We start from the raw sequence: 20,045 nt of genomic DNA, 5'->3' as shown, positions 1-20,045 counted from the left end.
TAAGTTCCTCCTAATTCCCTCTTGCTCACAGAGACATTCCAGATCAGATTTAGATCCTTTCCGCCTTGGCTGAACACTATAGCTTTGTCCTTTTTATAGGAGAAACTCGTAATTGACAAGAGTCTTAATACCATTGACCTGGCTTGGCCTGTTTTAAGAACTGTGCAAATATTTCCGTAGATGCGTGTGGTAAGCCATTAACCACTGATAAGCGGATCTGTGGCCCCTGGTGCACGGATTACAGGCACCAGACCTTCAGAACACATTTACCTGGGAACTTCCGTTGTAAGAGAGTTCTCGAAACATGAAAGACTCAAATATCATCTTTATCGAGACCAGGGATTGATGGTTAGCATCGGTGAGGTCGCATTCTCAAGTGACTTCATCCTGACATTGCTTGTGTTTCTGATGAAATAGCCCAAATCCATACTGTCAGGGGGAAAAGGTTGAGTTGCTAAATCTGGGCTACTGTCCCCTGGACCTAGACTAGCCAGATGCCCAGTTTTCCCAGGGCTGATAGGATCCCGGAATGGGGACTTTTCAGTGCTAAACCAAGGAAGTCCAGACAGGGATAAGTTGCTTACCTTCTCTCTCTCTCTCTCTCTCTCTCTCTCTCTCATCCTCACCCGAGGATATTTTTCCATTGATTTTTAGGGAGAGTGGAAGAGAGAGGGAAAGACAGAGAGAAACATCAATGTGAGAGAAATACATTGATTGGTCGCCTCTTGCACGAACCCCGACCAGGGCCCGGGCCAGGGAGGAGCCTGCAACCGAGGTATGTGCCCTTGACCGGAATCAATACATGTAGGCCGATGCTCTATCCACTGAGCCAAACCAGCTAGGGCTTGCTTGTTTGTTTGTTAATGCTTGCCTTCTCTATTATTCACTGTCTTCTGCTGTGCATTGGGGGGCGGGTGTTTAGGTTTGATTCGACTTCTGGATGTTGCCATCTGCACTGTCTCTGCACGAGCAGGTCACTCACCCCCGAGTCCATCCCAGCCAGAGAGGGAAGGGCCACCATCTTGGAGTCTGTTAGGGGGCTGGGCGGAGGAAAGCACCTCCCGGGTTCGTAAGGAAATCTGCCCCCTCTACAAAATTCTAGGAGGCGAAGCTGTCACTGATACAGAACGCTGTCATCCTTGACCCATTGATTTTTCCCAGGACCGTATGAGATGCCATCCCTGTTACCACCAACGACTGACTGCCTAGCAGTGCCCTCTCCCCAGGCCCGTGTGCTCCTCGGAGCTCTTCATCTGGCCCAGGCAGCCGCCTGCCATGCCGTGTCACCCCATGCCCTGTCACCGTGAGCCATGGAAATGAGTCACCCGAGTGGCAGCTTGTGAACCACCCCAAGGCCCTCCCTGTGTCAGCATCTAATCATAGAGTCTTGGCTCTAGGTCAGCGTGGGCACATGGCGTCAAGCCAGGCGGCTTAGCTTCCGAGGTGGCCATTAAGAGAGTCTACAATGCAGAGCAGTTGGGGAGGCCTCCCTGGAGGTCATGGTTCGTCCAGAACCCCCTGTGGCCTCCCAGGTAGGGAGAGGCCATGCAAAGCAGCAGCTGATATATTTTTCCATTTTTTTTATCGGTTACTGATACCATTGCCACAGTCAGCCTGCCTATCTGGTAACATGTAATACAGGTCTCCTGCCAGCGAGACCCTGGCCTGGTGTTTTCAGCCTGATCATAAAAGCTCGAACAGGAATTCCTCATTAACAGGAAGTGAGAAACTCCATATACGTTTTACAGTGTGAAATCTGCCACGCCATGACAGTACGGACTTTTCCTTGTTTGTTAATGCTTACCTTCTCTATTCATTGTCTTCTGCTGTGCATTTGGGGGCGAGTGTTTAGGTTTGATTCGACTCTTGGATGTTGCCCATCTGCACGTGGCATTTCATTAAAGTATTCTCAATGAAAAATAAATATGTATGCATATAAGTCAGTCCATTCACATTCAGTAACCTGTTCTGCTAGTCTGTCTACTGTCTGTATGCCACACTCAGTCACACACACACACACACACACACACACACAATCTATATATATAAAAAGCCAGCGACCGGACTGCCAGAACGAACAGAATGACCGGAAGGATTGCTCGTTATGACGCCCACTGTGGCCGGGCCAACCGGCCCTATCGGGGTGGGTCCAGCCGGCCAACCACCTACGGCCCCTCTCCCCAGCCAGCCCCACCCCTGGCTGGCCCTCCTACCATCAGGGGTGGGACTGATGAACCTCCCTCACCCCCCCTCAGCCAGCCCGGCCCGATCTGCCCCCATTGGGACAGGTCGGCCTGACCCCACCCGTGCACAAATTCGTGCACTGGGCCTCTAGTTCTTTCATATTTTCTTCCACCTTCTCTGTCCATCAAATTCCTACGTCCCTGAAGGCCTCCTGACATCCTCGCTCCTCCAGCATTTTATTTTACCCCTCGGCTGTCCTCTTGGCTCCTACAAGGGAATGTAACCATATCTCCCCATGCGTCTATCTGTCATCATCACCAACTGTATTCTGAGAGGCTTAAGGACAGACTCTTAAATTCTCTGTATTCACTATGGCCGCTGCTTCCCACAGGCAGTGCCCACCAATGTTGGTAGGTGGCTTTGGTAGGAACCTCTGTGAGTAAGTGTCAGAATGAGTAACTAAGCTGAGTGACAAGGAGTGTGGAGAAGGGGAGATGGTTCTGTGGAAGCTTCTGTGCTGAGGTCACTGGTGGGTGGTGTGGATAATGGAATGGCCTTGGGCTTGGGAGGAATGGGCTGAGTCACAGATGGCTGAGAGTTTCTGAGAGTTGAGAGAAGAATAGAGTCATTGACAGAAATAGAGAAGTCAAATGAGGAAGCTGTTTTCTCAGGGAAAGTTGTGTCGTTTGGGACGCTCTGGGATGGGCAGGTGGGCAGGTACAAACGGGGCAGTAGAACTTAGGTGTAGAACAGACTGTGCAGATTCCAAATCAGCAGCCGGCAGGGAGAGGACGGCAGGGTGGGGAGAGAAACTGGAGGACTGCTGGCTGCGGCAGGTGGGGTGGGAGGAGGAGCTAGCCAGTCAGCCAGAGACGGGCAGGAAGAACGGGGAGGAGGAGGACCAGGAGCCTCGAGCGTCATGGAAGGCAGAGAAGGAAGGCATTGAAGAGGAAGGTGCTAGAAACCACAAAAAGTTAGGACAAATGAGCACTGAGCAAAGAGAGGCCTTCGAGCTGTGTTCTCACTGCCCATTAGCGTCTTGCACATAGTAAGTGTCCGATCAATATTTATTGAGTGAATACACAGGTCATAAATAAAGGAGTAAAAACATTGATCCTACTACTATGAAGTTAACTCGAACAAATCGTTTTTTAAAATACATTTTTATTGATTTCAGAGAGGAAGGGAGAGGGAGAGAAAGATAGAAACATCAATGATGAGAATCATCAATTGGCTGCCTCCTGCATGCCCCACACTGGAGATCAAGCCTGCAACCCAGGCATGTGCCCTGACCAGGAATCGAACCGTGACCTCCTGGTTCATAGGTCAGCGTTCAACCACTGAGCCACACCGGCCGGGCTCAAGTCATTTAAACTAGGATAAAAGCTAAACTTTAAAAGTGGCAAATCAAGTATATTTTTTCTTCACTCCTTCCTGAGTCCCCACTAAAGTGATACTGTAGGATAAAGTCTCAAGAACATAGAATAGAAGAGGAGATGGGAGCAGATGAGTAGGAAACAGATGGACGAGTGGACACCGACCTAAAGACTAGAGCAGTGATGGCGAACCTTTTGAGCTCGGCGTGTCAGCATTTTGAAAAGCCCTAACTTAACTCTGGTGCCGTGACATATATAGAAATTTTTTTATCTTTGCAACCATAGTAAAACAAAGACTTATATTTTTGATATTTATTTTATATATTTAAATGCCATTTAACAAAGAAAAATCAACCAAAAAAATGAGTTCGCGCGTCACCTCTGACACGCGTGTCATAGGTTCACCATCACTGGGCTAGAGAAAGCGGACCCCCAGCCTGCGGAGGGGAGGCCCTCAGGTGTGAGGCTGATTTTGAAGGCTTGGGAATGGGGGGCTCCAGGGACCTCTGAAGATGGGGTGTGAATTGTGTCTGAAAGCGGGAAGATTGGTGTTAAGTTTCCCAGTCTCCCCCCCCATCTCTCACGGCCAGGTGACTGCCTACCTCTGCTCCTGCAGACGGAGGGTGGAGGCGAGGCACCAGGCCATAGAGCAGGGGTGGGCAAACTTTTTGACTCGAGGGCCACAATGGGTTCTTAAACTGGACCGGAGGGCCGGAACAAAAGCATGGATGGAGTGTTTGTGTGAACTAATATAAATTCAAAGTAAACATCATTACATAAAAGGGTACGGTCTTTTTTTTTTTTTTTTAGTTTTATTCATTTCAAACGGGCCGGATCCGGCCCGCGGGCCGTAGTTTGCTCACGGCTGCCATAGAGTTTGCCCATGTAGGGTCCCCAGCCACAACCAAGGAGATGGGGGGGTTTCCCCCCGGGGAAATGGACCAGCCAAGAGATTTTTTTGCGGGGGGCCCTCTAACACAGTGGCTGGAGCCGACAGATTGGCACTCCCTGCCTATGTGGGCAGACAGCTCTGCATCTGCGTCTTACTGCCTCACCCTGCAGTATGAGCAGAAAACCAGGAGTCACTGGACGTCTGAGGAAAGCCTCAACCATGAAAGACAAAAATACACAGCAGGCAGATGAAGTGGAGGACGCACAGTGAAAGGAACCAAACTCAGCTTGAGCAGGAAAACCTGCAATGAGCATGCTCAGAGAGATGCAGGGTCTGTGGCAAGAAGAGACCATAGAATGGGAACACTCCGAACAGGAGGCGCTTTTGGAGGAGAGAGGAAAAGATTTCCTAGAGGGATTAGAAAATAAGGAGGGTCCCTTCCAGAAAGTAGAAAACGAGGACAAAAGAGGAACGTGGAAGAGAAATTAGAGAATCAGTCCAAGAAATCCAATAAGTAACAGTAGTTCCAGAAAGGGGCTAGAGAAAGTGGAGGGACAGAAATGACCAAAGAAACATCCCTAAAAAAAAACAACCAAACAGAAATACCCCTTAGCTGTGCAGAGTGTAGGCCCAGAAACTCCAGGTTCCAAGGCTTTCTGAGACCCCAGCCAGGGTTTCGGTGAGCTGTTTCCAATTGATGTGAAGTCAAACAGAGGCCTCTGAATATGCATGTCATCCTTCATAGTTTTAAAAGTTGTATATCGTTTATTGCTAACTAGAGGCCCGGTGCACAAAATTCGTGCAAGAGTAGGCCTTCCTTCCCCTGGCTGCCAGCACCTGCTTCCCTCTGGCACCCGGAACCCAGGTTTCCCTTGCAGCCCCGGCTTCATCTGGAAGGTCATCCGGAAGGACGTCCGGAAGGATGTCCAGTCTAATTAGCATATTTGCTTTTATTATTATAGATAATAAGTATGAGCCCTGACATCAGCCACTGTCTTTTGCATTCGTCCCTCATGTGTAAAGAGAGATGGACTTTGCTTTTCCAGAACTTTCCAGAACCTGCTTGTTTCTGTGGTTTTGCAATGCTCTCCTGGGGTGTGGACAAGAATGGAGACGTGGTGCCTAAGCTGCTGTGAGTTTTCACGAGGGTGGGGTGGTTGACCGTTTGAGGAAATACTTTTCTGTGTTCTCATGCCACGGGCGAGGGCTGCTGCTGCGGCGGGGCTAACCCACCGCCATGGACAGTGGCTTCCTTCAGCATTCGGACCCGTGACAGCTCCAGGGCGGCTGCAGCATTTCCTTCCTCTGCCATTTCTGCTCAAGGCGCAGGCAGTAGCGGCTGCGTTTCCCCATAGCTCTCTCCGTCAAGGTCACCGTAGAATCTGCAACCTTGTTTTCTCCTTCAGTGTCGCCCTTGCTATCAGTAGGCTCCTGTGTCTATCAGAGTAAATTTAGAATAGTTATATATCTCCTAAGCATCCTTAACCCCTTTATTTTATAAAACAGGTCATACATTTACATTAAAACACTCCCCCAGCCACCATCCAGTTCCCTTCAACTCATGTTTCCAGTTTCATGATTGCAAAAACAGCAGTTACACACACACACACACACACACACACACACACACACGCCTTTTCCTTTTATTGCACAAATAGCGGTATGCTATATACTCTCACCTTGCTTTTCTTCATGAAATATCCCTGAGTCTTCCATAAGAATATAGGAATAGCTAGCTTCCTCCATTTATGTCTTGGCTACTTAGTGTTACATAATCGACTGTCATTTGCCCGGCCAGTATGGCTCAGTGGTTGAGCATTGACCTACGAACCAGGAGGTCACGGTTTGATTCCCGGTCAGGGCACATGCCCAGGTTGTGAGCTCGATCCCCAGTGTGGGGCGTGCAGGAGGCAGCCGATTAATGATTCTCTCTCATCATTGATGTTTCTCTCCCCCCCCCCCCTCTTTTTCTCTCTCCCTCCCTTCCTCTCTGAAATCAATAAAACTATATTACAAAAATAGACTGTCACTTGTCTAACCAGTTTCCTAATTGGAGGTTTTATTTATTTCCAACCTTTTGCTTCCTGATGCTGCACAATAGATAATTTTGTACTTAGATCACATATTCATGTGTCAGTGTAGGGTCAACTGGATGCTGGGCCAGAGGTTGTGTGCCTGGGAAATTTCGTTGCTCCGTCCCCTCAGGCGTTCTCTGTCCCCACAGGCACCGAATGAGTGCCTGTTTCCCCGAAACCTTGCCAACATGAGGGGTTCATCTACTTTTTGATATTTAATCTGGTAGGCAACATTTTTTTTTCTCACTATGGTTTTAATTTGTATGTCGCTGCCCTAACGGTTTGGCTCAGTGGATAGAGCGTCGCCCTGCGGACTAAAGGGTCCCAGGTTCGATTCCAGTCAAGGGCATGTACCTTGGTTGCGGGCACATCCCCAGTAGGGGGCGTGCAGGAGGCAGCTGATCGATGTTTCTCTCTCATCGATGTTTCTAGCTCTCTATCCCTCTCCCTTCCTCTCTGTAAAAAATCAATAAAATATATTTTTTTAAAAAATTTGTATGTCGCTTCTGAAAGAGGCTGTACCTCTTTTTTACATTTAAAAACTATATTTCCCTTTTTTGGTAACCCCACCCATTCTTTTGATGGTCACTGGTCTTTTCCCCAATCATTTGAGAGAGCCCTTTATGGACTAGGGAAATTCGCCTTTTGTGCTATGAGTTGCAAATATTTGTTTTCAGTTTGTCATTTGTTTTTTCACTTTGCCCGTGGTGGTATTTGCACTCCGAATTTTACAAAGTGTTTGCATCGTCAAACCTTTCGGTTCTTTCTTTTATGGCTTCTGGGATTTCTGTTTTATTCAGAAAGGTCTTCTTCATTGTAGGATTATGAAAAAAACTCTACACGTCTAGTATGGTTCCATTTTCTATGTTGACATGTTTGATCCCTCTGGAATTTATCTTGGTGTGAAGTGTGGCTCTAACTTAGTATTTTTCTAGATGCTACCCTTTGCCCAACGCCATTTATTAGAGAAGCCATCATTACCCCATTTATTGAAATGCCATCTTTTTCTTGTACTAAATTTCAGGATGTATTTATACATGTTTCAGCACATTCTGGTCTGTTGATAATCCTGAATATATAGACTATTAGCATATTTGTAGCTTTAAATGTGTTTTATTATGGACAGTGGGGGCAGTGCTAGTATCCCTTCAAGACTAACAAAACTGCCCTACCTGGTTTGGCTCAGTGGATAGAGCGTCGGTCTGCGGACTGAAGGGCCCCAGGTTGGATTCTGGTCAAGGGCATGTACCTTGGTTGCGGGCACATCCCCAGTAGGGGGTGTGCAGGAGGCAGCTGATAGATGTTTCTCTCTCATCGATGTTTCTAACTTTCTATCCCTCTCCCTTCCTCTCCGTAAAAAATCAATAAAATATATATTTTTTTAAAAAAAGACTAACGAAACAAACATTTTAAGAACCCATCTTTCTTCTAACATCATCGCTTGCCAGTTTCTGAATTCTTTTCTGGACATCAACGAAAGGGACATGTGCTCATTTGATCAGTAACTTAATCCTCATAGTCAACTCTTTTTTAAAAAAATATATTTTTATTGATTTCAGAGAGGAAGGGAGAAAAGGAAAGATGGATAGAATCATCAATGATGAGAGAAAATCATTGACTGGCTGCCTCCTGCACGCCCCCTACTGAGGATCGCCGAGCCCACAACCCAAGCATGTGTCCCTGATGGGAACTGAACCCAGGACCCTTCAGTCCGCAGGCTGACACTCTATCCGCTGACCCAAACCAGCCAGGGCCTCATAGTCAACTCTTGATTCCAGTGTTCTTTTTTTTTTTTTTTAAAATATATTTTATTGATTTTTTACAGAGAGGAAAGGAGAGGGGTAGAGAGTTAGAAACATCGATGAGAGAGAAACACCGATCAGCTGCCTCCTGCACACCCCCTACTGGGGATGTGCCCGCAACCCAGGTACATGCCCTTGACTGGAATCGAACCTGGGACCCTTCAGTCCACAGGCCGACACTCTGTCCACTGAGCCAAACCAGCTAGGGCTGATTCCAGTGTTCTTAAAGGGCATTCCATCTAGATAATATGGGAACTTCACAGGAGGTATTCAAGCTTCCCCGCACTAGAATAGTAGCAGATACGATGTGAGTTTTCAGCACTCATCTTCCCTCCTCCCCACCCCAGCATAGATTTTTGAGGTGGTCTTGTGTCGAGAAGGGACGAAGAGGCAGTCCTGGGTTAGCCTGAAGGGTAGACCATTGACATCTATGTGCATGTTCTCCAAACACTAGAGGAGTGAGCGGGGGAGACAGGGACAGATCAAAGGTGTCCTGTGTGCTGTGCGTCAGCGTACGCCCTGTTTGGTTAGCACTGGCGGTTTTCTCAAATCCTTAGTTAGCAATAGGGAAGGTGAGGGGTCTTCTGTGGACAGGCTGGGCAAGCAGGCCGAGGGGAGGAGCAACCAGTCAATGATTCTCTTTCATCATTGTGAGCGCCTGCTGTGGGCTCTGGGAGCCGCACTGCAGTCTCCTCGTTAGGCAACTAGCAGTTGACTGGCTCTTTGCAGGACTAGTTCTTCAGAGGATGGCATTTGTCGGCTGAACCCTGGAGACTCATAAACTCCAAGCCCATGTAGAGCATAGTGTCAAAACCAGGTTGAGCCTGGCCAGCGTGGCTCAGTGGTTGAGCGTGGACCGATGAGCCAGGAGGTCACGGTTCGATTCCCGGTCGGGCACATGCCTGGGTTGCAGGCTTGATCCCCAGTGTGGGGCATGTAGGAGGCGGCTGATCAATGACTCTCTCTCATCATTGATGTTTCTCTCACTCCCTCTTTCTTCCTCTCTGAAATCAATAAAAATATATTTAAAGAAAATAAAACACCAAGTTGAGACACAGGGAGAGAGGGCTGTGCTTCCAGGAGGAGTCTGGCCAGTCCTGAACGCTGTTTGTGGAACAGGTAGAGAATGGGATCAGATACGTTTACCCTGTGAATAGAATTCTGAGGCATTTTAACTGGTTTCCTCTGTACTTGAAAATGGAGTTTATTTTGTCTGGTGGTGGTTTTTTAAGCAGTTTTGTTGTAACTCACTTGTGCGCCTGTTCTTCCCACATTTGGGTTTCATAACGCACACAATGGGTCACCGAGGTGCCAGCTTGCCCCGCGGCCTCTGGCTCATATTTAGAAACCAGTTACAGGGACCGAAGATGTTTTCTTTCTTTGTCACACGGCCGCTTTTGGTCATTCCAGGCAAAAACAAAGCAGCCGCTGCGTTGGAATTTTTCTGTGCAGAAGCCTGCGATTCAGGCCGGGAACATCCAGCAACAGGGAAGTGTAATGTGTGACGGCTGCGAGGAAGTATTTGCCTCCGGTGGGGCGGTGCTGTGTTCACAGCGTGTTCCTGATGAGCCCATTAGTGAGCGCTTGGGAAGCTGAATGTGCCGCTGGCCAAGATAGCAGTTCCCGAAGCTAATGATGGAGCCGTTTCCCAGCCTCGGTCATGCCCCAGCAGGACTGGGCGGCCGGTGCAGGGTCCACTCCACATCTGCCTCCTGAGGAGGAGGGACTTCCGGGGGCTGTATCCCAGCGGAGCAGGGGGAGCCAATGGGGTGGGCTCACAAAAGACCTGCTGCTGCCCTCCTGGCTCAGGTCAGTCAGGCTGGATGGGGCACAGAGGCCACAGAGGGAGCCATAGGGGTCTGTGGTGGGAGCAGCAAGAGTCCTGGGTTCCAGGCCCGTGGAGGGGGGGTTCTGGCAGGTCAGGATCCAGGATAAGTGTCCACAGAATGTTCCCCTAAATCCTAAAGGGTTTTGCCCCCTCCCTGCTTCCTCGCCTCCCCTGTGTGCACACAAGCTTGTGTACACACACAGACATGTACACACACACACACACACGAGGCCTGGAGCTCAGTTTTCTGGCTTTTGGAGCTGCCACAAAGCTTTGCTCACAGGGTCTCCCCCGCCCCCACCCCACTGGTGCTCATCCTGATTAGTTTATTCTCCCTCGCTGAGTGGCATAAAAAAATTCCTCCCCAAATCAGACACCTCTCACCTTTCCTGAAGCACCTCCATCCTCTCGCTCTTACTGTCCCCCCTCTCCTGGGCCTCGTTCTCTTTGGGGACATATTCAGTGTGATTTTATTAACACTCCGGCCTCATCCTCATCGTAGGAATAATCAAGTGTGAATATTTGCATTAATTACCCCCAGATGGATCTCCTGCAGAAAAACTTCACTAACATCAAAAAGTTGGTTACAGCTGTACAAAAACATGTAAAATCAAAGAAATGTGTTTGGGGGTTTTTTGTTTGTTTAATATAGTACATGAATAACACCAAAGAGAAGTTCCAGCAAATTCAATTATCAACTTGGCTAAACAGGATTTAATATAACATTCTAACAGTTGATCAGACAGGAGAAAAACAGGCACAAAGATGTTCATTATTTTGCCCTAGCCGGTTTGGCTCAATAGATAGAGCAGGGGTCCTCAAACTACGGCCCGTGGGCCACATGTGGCCCACCGACAACATTTGTTTTTTTACTTCAAAATAAGATATGTACAGTGTGCATAGGAATTTGTCATAGTTTTTTTTTTAAATATATTTTATTGATTTTTTACAGAGAGGAAGGGAGAGAGATAGAGAGTCAGAAACATCGATGAGAGAGAAACATTGATCAGCTGCCTCCTGCACATCTCCCACTGGGGAAGTGCCCGCAACCCAGCCACATGCCCCTGACCGGAATCGAACCCGGGACCCCCCAGTCTGCAGGCCGACGCTCCATCCACTGAGCCAAACTGGTCTTGGCATAGTTTTTTTTTTAAACTATAGTCCAGCCCTCCAACAGTCTGAGGGACAGTGAACTGGCCCCCTGTTTAAAAAGTTTGAGGACCCCTGAGATAGAGCATCCCCCGGTGGACTGAAGGGTCCCAGGTTCGATTCCAGTCAAGGGCACGTTCCTGGGTTGCAGGCTCCTCTGGTCCAAGCCCTGGTCAGGGCGCTTGCAGGAGGCAGCCAATCTATGTGTTTCTCTCACATCGATGTTTCTCTCTGTCTCTCCCTCTCTCTTCCACTCTCTCTAAAAATCAATGGAAAAATAGCCTCAGGTGAGGATTAAAAAAAAACGAAAAGATGTTCATTATTTTGATTTCTCTTTAAAAAGTCTTGAGTGTGACCTAGAAAGAAAAGCTCTGGACAGAACTCAGAGACCTGGCCTTGAATCCGGTCTTTGTGAGACCAGGCAGGTCAAGACTCCGTTTTCCTCATCTGTAAAATGGGGGTGATACCATCGCTCAGAGTTGTTGTGGAGGCTAAATGAGGGACCTGACTAACCCAGGCCTCGCCTCAGAGATGAGCGCTCAGAAACGGCCTCTCTCTCTGAGGACCTAAGTCTGGATTCAACAGCCATAAAGTGGTTTGATCTTCAGCCAAGGGACCTGGGTCCCCTTAGGGAGAATTAGTCACCCACAGATTTAGGGCAAAGAAGAGCATGCGTCACCTTTGTTTTTTCAACTCTCTTTAAAACAGCCCACCAACCATCTGTCCTTGCTCATCATGTGAACTCTGTATGTGTCTGGTGGGAGGGAGTCTAGATTTTCCCTTGCAGTCTGTCCCAGGGGCAGTTCTGTTAGTATAGCCAGATGCTGATTATAAATAGGTCCAGAAGACAAGGGCAGGCTGGCCTCTGTATTGTGCTGTTGTCTAGCTGCTTGCTTAGTGACGAGCATTTACTAACCACTGGCCACAGTACAATATGACAAAACCCCATGTGGTTAGTAAACTAGAAGACATCGCCTCTGCTTTCAGACAATTCGGAATAAACAAGCCCAGCTGCTGACTCTAAGAATAGCTAAAAACAACAACAAACACACACACACACACACACACAACGTGAAGTACATGCAAATTAGTGTAGTAAAAACAGCATTGACACATGCAGCAAGCTGTAAAGTCTTACTGTAGGACATAAGTGCCCATGCTCTTGGGTGAGACAAGTCAAAATTGTATAGATGTCAGTTTTCCCCAAGGCAGATTGTGTTTCCAATTAAAAACCCCAAGATTTTCATAGAGCAAGCTGCTCCTATAGTTCACCTGGAAAATAAAATGCCAAAACTCTGCCAAGAAAGTTTGAAAAGGAGTGGAGGAGGCCTACACTATCAGCTCTCGAAATACTCCATGGAGCTGTGGTAATGAAAACAGTGTCATATGACACAAGAATAGACAAATAGATCAGTGGACCAGAATAGAGATATAGGAACAAATCTAAACATTTCATTGGAAACTTGACATATATATATATTTTTGTTTGTTTGTTTTTTTAGAGAGTGGAAAAGAGAGGGAGAGACAGAGAGAAACATCGATGTAAGAGAAACACATCAATTGGTTGCCTCCTGCATGCGCCCCGATCAGGGCTGGGGAGGAGCCTGCAACTGAGGTACATGCCCTTGACCAGAATTGAACCTGGGACCCTTCGGTCCACAGGCCGACATTCTATCCACTGAGCCAAACCAGGTAGGGTAGAAGCTTGATTTGTATTTAAAGTGACAGTTGAAATCAGCAGTGAAAGGATGGGCCATTTATGGTGGAAGGACAGGTAGATAACTGTTAGGGAAAAAATTTGCTGAAACTGGTTTGGCTCAGTGGATAGAGCATCGGCCTGCGGACTGAAGGGTCCCAGGTTCGATTCCGGTCAAGGGCATGTGCCTGGGTTGCGGGCACATCCCCAGTGGGAGATGTGCAGGAGGCAGCTGATCGATGTTTCTCTCTCATCGATGTTTCTAACTCTCTATCTCTCTCCCTTCCTCTCTGTAAAAAATCAATAAAATATATTTTTAAAAAAAAAAATTCATTTACTTCTCATCCTTTACGGAAATAAGTGGATTTAGGGCAATATATTTTTAAAGACGGCAGGAGTAATAGAAAAAAATGTTGGGGAATATATTTATAATTGGGTGTTAGGATAGCTCTTTTTAAAACAAAGTGCCGAACACAAAGGTTTTAATAGAAAAACACTAACAAATTTATTTTTTTTTAATATATTTTATTGATTTTTTTACAGAGAGGAAGGGAGAGAGATAGAGAGTTAGAAACATCGATGAGAGAGAAACATCGATCAGCTGCCTCCTGCACATCTCCTACTGGGGATGTGCCTGCAACCCAGGTACATGCCCTTGACCGGAATCGAACCTGGGACCTTTCAGTCCACAGGCCGACGCTCTATCCATTGAGCCAAACCGGTTTCGGCAACACTAACAAATTTAGACACTATCTAAAAGTTACATAAGACAAAAGATAAAAATGAAGATATATGATAGACTGGGCGGAAACCTTCGCAACATAATATATAATGACTTCCTGTAGAGGTGATAAAACAATACCTACAAATAAAAAGGAAAAAAATGGACAAAGTACATGGACAGACAATTCACAAAAGAAATACAAATAATTAATAAATAAATGAATCAGGGAAATGCAAATAAGAAACTGTTTTCACCATAGATTGGGTCAAACTTAAGAAATACAAATTGAAATAAAATACCCATTTTTTGGCTAATCAAAGCAGCCAAAAAGTAAAAGATTGATAACACCAATTATTGATGAGGGTGAAGAAAACAACAGGTACTTTCATGCATAATTGGTGGGAGTGTCGATTAGTGTATCTTTTTCTAAAAAAAATATTTTTATTGATTTCAGAGAGGAAGGGAGAGAGAGAGAGAGAGAAACATCAATGATGAGAGAGAATCACTGATTGGCTGCCTCCTGCACGCCCCACACTGGGGATCACGCCCACAACCCGGGCATGTGCCCTGACTGGGAATCGAACCGTGACCTCCTGGCTCATAGGTCGACACTAGTTACTGAGCCACACCAGCCAGGTGATTGCTCTGTCTTTTGAGAGAGGCGATTTCGTGGTCCTCTACAATGTGAAATGTACATAGCTCTCAGTTCCATTCACATGCTCCAGGCCCACTCCTTACTACTTCAGGGTAATGAGTCCCCGCCTCTTTCCAGCGTAGTGCCAGGCCCGGGAGGTATAAGAAGCCGCCAGGCCTCCAGGCCTGAGAAAGGCCAGGCCCAGATCTGACCGCATTCCTTCCACCACACACTCTGCGAGCCCAAACCAGTCACAGGCAGCCTGCACTCATGCAGGGTGGGGAGGTTTCTAGGTCCCGTGGGAACAAACAGCCTGTGGGGACAGGAATAGGTGGAACTTGGCAGCTATGTTTTCATACAACTACCACGCAGATAGTTAGAGTAAAGCATGTTCCTCCATGTACCTTTTCCGTGGCATCTCTTAAGTGCTTGTGTGTTTATATACATTTCTAAGTTTTCCATTGTTTTGGCCCATATTTCCTCCCTTAACTAGGCCAGGTGACTAGGCACCAATTCTTTTTTGTTTTGCAACTTTTTTGGTACGTGGATGAGTTACATAAACACCGAAAAACCCCACCACAGTAAAGGTTGCCCACAGTTTCAGTTTTGTAAACCCTGGTGGTGTGTTATTGGGAAGTCAGTTAAAAAGCAGTGTTTGATCAGTAGGTGGTAATTGTCATAAAACTAAAGATTGTTTAACTTCCACTGTGCACAGCTGAACTGAGAAGGTCTCAGGATCCCAAGGCAGCTGCTTAGACACACACACACACACACACACACACGCACATGTATACATATCTTGACAATTTTATCCCAGACTGAATTTTAATTCAGTCTGAAAATGATGCTAAATAGCCTGAAAGAACACAGTAGCCAGACTCCACTCATGCTACAGCCGAATTCACATTGTTAGGGTGCATATTATTTTGTCAGTATCTCTATATATAAAAGCCTAAGCAATTGTTAGGACCCGTCGACTGGTCGCTGTGATGCGCACTGACCACCAGGGGGCAGACGCTTAATGCAGAAGCTGCCCCCTGGTGGTCAGTTCTCTCCCAACCTCCTGTGGCTGACCAACCTCCCACTGTCCCTCGCCCCGGCTGGCCGGCCCCAGTCAGCCCCAATGGGGACTAGACGAGATGGCCCTGATGGCCCCAATCGCCAGCCAGGCCGAGGGACCCCACCATGCACGAATTCGTACACCAGGCCTCTAGTCTCTTATAAATGCCTTCATCTGCTTTCCTAACGCCATGGTTTCTGCTCTGAGATTTGGACCTGTGGTCAGTGGCTTCATGTTGGCAAGTGGCTTCATGTTCTTGGGTCTTAAAATACTCTTCCCTCTCCTCCCCATCCCCAAAGAGGAAGCTCCTCTGGGAACTGACTTGCTTCAGGTGATAGCTTCACATCTCTTAAGTTTGTGTAGATTTAATGAATTACCAAAAAAAAAAAAAAAAAAAGGAGCAAACCAGGTTTAATTTAAGAAAAGTTTCTAGGCCCAGCCAGCATGGTTCAGTGGTTGAACATCAACCTATGAACCAGGAGGTTACGGTTAGATTCCCGGTCAGGGCAGATGCCCAGGTTGCGGGCTCGATCACCAGTGGGGGATGTGCAGGAGGCAGCCGATCAGTGATTCTCTCTCATCATTGATGTTTTTCTCTCTCTGCCCCTCTCCCTTCCTCTCTGAAAATAATAAAATATATATATGTATATAAATACAATTTTTTTTAAAAGAAGGAATTCTGGGATCATCTGGCCTGATGGAAGTAATGGCATGAATTGACAAATAGGTTAAGGTAAACTGTTAATAGAATGCTCACCACTGGGATACAATGCAGAAATGAAGGATTGGTGTCATTACCATTTTATGATATAGGGATCTAGTTTATAGAGAACATAAACCCTGGCCAGCCATTGCGCTTGGGCTCAAAGCTGCAGAAGAGAACCAGTAGCCATTTCAGTAAATGGGATCCTCTTGCACTGTGGTTGTGAGATGTAAACATTTCCTAAATGCCATGTGGAGTGTCTCGTTTTCCCAGTCATTAGCTTGTGGGTTTTGAGCTTTCTACCCAAGGACCAGTCACTCCAAATTTTCATGAAGGACGGTTGTTAAGGTGGCGTCATGCCTTGCGAAGGCTCACCAGCCTTTATCCTTCAACAGTTCAACCAATATTTACTTTGCTCTGCTCTTCCAGCGCATTATGTGGAGCTTACAATGCCCTCCCACCCCCCACACAGACGCCCCAGGCACTCACAGGCTCTTAGAAGAGTTTGCAGCCCTTCCCAGTGTAACAGAGCAGGTTTGGTGAAAGGAGTAACCGCTGCAGCCGTGGACTATGGTGTTAGGGGAGCGAAGAAATGAGCATTAGTGAGTGTGGGCTCTGTGCTACTGCTTTTTGTACATTCGCTCACTTGATAAGGAGGCTGACCCTGTCACGTAGCACTTGTTTATAATGTATCAAATGTTCTTTTTATTCTTTTTATTCTACGTTATGGAAATAACATATGTTGAATTACTGAACACCCTAAATTTGAAATCCCGTCCAGATAAGCATGTCCTGGCTGATTTCTAAAGCTAATCTGATGCAGGATGTATTAATAAATGGGGGAGGGGGTAAATCATGGCATGGATGTAAGGTTTTAAAAAATCTCATTTATGTTTAGTGTACAGAATTTGTCCGGAAAAATCTTAAATCGTTTTAAAGACTTTTGCTCAAAGGTTTTTGAGAGCATTATTCAAGGAATGTGGAGAAAATTGACCTCTCGTCTCCTTCTTTCTTAGATACATTCCGCCGTTGATCTGGGGGAAAAGTGGACACATCCAAACAGCTTTGTATGGGAAGATGGGCAGGGTGAGGTCGCCACACCCGTATGGGCACCGGAAGTTCATCACCATGTCCGATGGCGCCACTTCGACCTTCGACCTCTTCGAGCCCTTGGCCGAGCATTGTGTTGGAGGTGAGCGAGTGTAGGTCGTAGGATCGGGCCATCACTCGGAGAAGGAGCACTCGTCAGTGAGGGAGCACAGTGCTACCGCTCTTACCAGGCATCGCAACCAGGGCCTGGTAAGAAATCTGCTGAGATACATCACGTGGGAGCACCTGGCAAGGCTTAGGTGCAGCCTGGAGCCGGTCACCATGTACAGCTCGCACTTTCTAATCCTCTTGTGAGAGACAGAAGCTTGGTGCAAAGGGATGAGGGAGAACTTGGAGCCCAGGCTCCCCAGGACCAGGCCTCTGGCTTGATGACAGCAGCAGAAGCCGAGCTGTCGTACGTGCTTTATATGTGCTATCATCTCATTTAATCCTCAGCTGGTGGGAGCCTTATTGTCCCTACGTTACTGATGCGTTACTGATGGCGGAGCTGAAGCTTAGAGACACAGTGTAGGCTGGTGGTGTTGGTTGGAAAGCAGCAGATAGAGGCTCCCAGGTACCCCTTAGGTTTCCATGCACAAAAAGACACATTAAGGTCTATGTATCAGGCAGGGGGCTGGGATGCCTGTTTCTCACAGACTCCTCTTATTTCCATTGCTCTGTCCAGCTGCACAATGAATACTCATAAAATGCTTCACGGTGAGGGCTTGGAGGAAGTGGGTTAGATGGCAGCCCCATCTGAACGCCATTCCGGCCAGAAGAGAACATGTCTTTTGAGTTCTGTAGTGTGCAGAGGCACCCAGTTTCGTTTTATAAAAGCGCGAGCAATACTTATGGGTGGCCTGGCAGGCGTGGCTCAGTGGTTGAGCATCAACCTATGAACCGGGAGATCACGGTTCGATTCCCGGTCAGGGCACATGTCCGGGTGGCGGGCTCGATCCCCAGTGTGGGGCGTGCAGGAGGCAGCCGATCCATGATTCTCATCATGGATGTTTCTCTTTCTCTCTCCCTCTCCCTTCCTCTCTGAAAACAATAAAAATATATTTTAAAAAAATTGATGGGTAGATTAAACACACTATAACTCTCAGTTACTTAAAGTAAAAGAACTGCTGAGTAGCTAGTGACGAAGGGTTACTTTGTGGTCCCTCTGTCTGGAAGGCTCGTCGCCAGACTTGCACGTGGCTGCCTCCTTTTGTCATTCAGGTCTCAGCTCCGATGCCCCCTCCTCCGAGGCACGGTCCCTGCCTCCCCTAACGAGTGTTTCCTTCCCAGGAAATCCCTCATGCCTTCCCGCGTCAGTGCTGGAGGACACCTGCCACTCTCTAAACTTATTTGTGTGGTTGTTTACTATCTGTCTGCCGGAACGTACGACGCCCCTGAGTGCAGATGGCAGGTTCCCAATAAACAGTCCCAGAAGGAATGAATAAATGATAGGTTAGGAGTTCCCCTTGTGTTTGTAAGTCTCCCAGCTGATCTTTCAAATATTTATGTCTCTGCCATGCCCGGTGACATATTTTTTCTCTTTTTTCTAATACTCCTACTTCTTCTACCAAGAAAGCACCAAATGTAATTTAACCAGCCTGCTCTTTCCCCCTGGACGGAGGTGGAAAGTGGAAAAGGGAAGCACTTAGATTCTTTGCTTTACTCATTCATGTCCTTCTATCACCCCCGTCCCCACAAAGGGTGGATGGTGGTGGGTCTGGGGAAGAGAGAATTCCCATCCAAGAAAGGCTCTAAGAAAAACAGCCCATTTTTCCTTTTATGATTTGTTTATGATTTTTATCTACAAAAGGAATAAATACTCATTTTAGAAAGTTTAGATAATACAGAAACTTTTTTTTTTTTTTGTGGAGAGATTGGGAGGGAAGGGGAGCAGACAGAGAGAAAAACATCAATGTGAGAGAGGCACATCAATTGGTTGGCTCCCACACGTGCCCCGACCAGAGCCAGGGATCAAGCCTGTAACCGAGGTATGTGCCCTTGACTGGGAATCGAACCCGTGACCCTCAGTCCAAGGGCTGATGCTCTTAATCACTGAGCAAAACCGACTAGAGCAATACAGAAACATTTTTTTTAATATATTTTATTGATTTTTTACAGAGAGGAAGGGAGAGAGATAGTTAGAAACATCGATGAGAGAGAAACATCGATCAGCTGCCTCCTGCACATCTCCCACTGGGGATGTGCCCGCAACCAAGTTACATGCCCTTGCCCGGAATCGAACCTTCGATCTTTCAGTCTGCAGGCCAACGCTCTATCCACTGAGCCAAACCGGTTTCGGCGAGAAACATTTTTGAAAGAGAGCACGAATCACCTATAATCCCACCACCCAGCATACCATTGTTAACATTTTTTTTAAATTTATTCCCATTCTGTACATTGTTTTTCCAAAATTTGAATTATTAGACATTATAAGTATTTTCCCTTGTCACTAGAAGTCTACACTGTACATTCATTGTTTGGCAAATGTACAAGTGTATGTTTTAGGATGAATACCTGCAAGAAAAGCTGTTGGATCAAAGAGGTCTGTGCAAACCATTCGATCATTTGTTCATTCATACAGAATTTCGTACAGAAATTAAGAGTAATGTTCAGCCCTAACTGGTTTGGCTCAGTGGATAGAGCGTTGGCTTGCGGACTGAAAGGTCCCAGGTTCGATTCCAGTCAAGGGCACATGCCCGGGCTGCAGGCTTGATCCCCAGTGTGGGTTGTGCAGGAGGCAGCCAATCAATGATTCTCTCTCATCATTGATGTTTCTCTCTCTCTCTCCCTCTCCCTTCCTCTCTGAAATCAATAAATATATATATATATATTT

At 46.9% G+C, this 20,045-nt stretch overlaps 1 protein-coding gene across 1 annotated transcript in view; it reads left to right on the top strand.

The window, feature by feature from the left end:
- The window catches only part of ABHD2 (abhydrolase domain containing 2, acylglycerol lipase), a 68,714-nt gene that overhangs the window by 27,599 nt on the left and 21,070 nt on the right, over positions 1–20,045 (top strand). Inside the window, exon 4 of the mRNA XM_070400644.1 lies at positions 17,140–17,315. Coding sequence (XP_070256745.1) covers positions 17,140–17,315 — 176 coding nt within the window. The remainder of the gene's footprint in view (positions 1–17,139; positions 17,316–20,045) is intronic.

The sequence above is a fragment of the Myotis yumanensis genome, unplaced genomic scaffold (genome assembly GCF_028538775.1).
Source record: "Myotis yumanensis isolate MYYU_CA2020_CCGP unplaced genomic scaffold, mMyoYum1.0.hap1 SCAF_20, whole genome shotgun sequence".
NCBI lineage: Eukaryota > Metazoa > Chordata > Mammalia > Chiroptera > Vespertilionidae > Myotis > Myotis yumanensis.
Note: the sequence above shows the minus strand (reverse complement) of the source record. Positions and strands in the feature narration are given on the sequence as shown.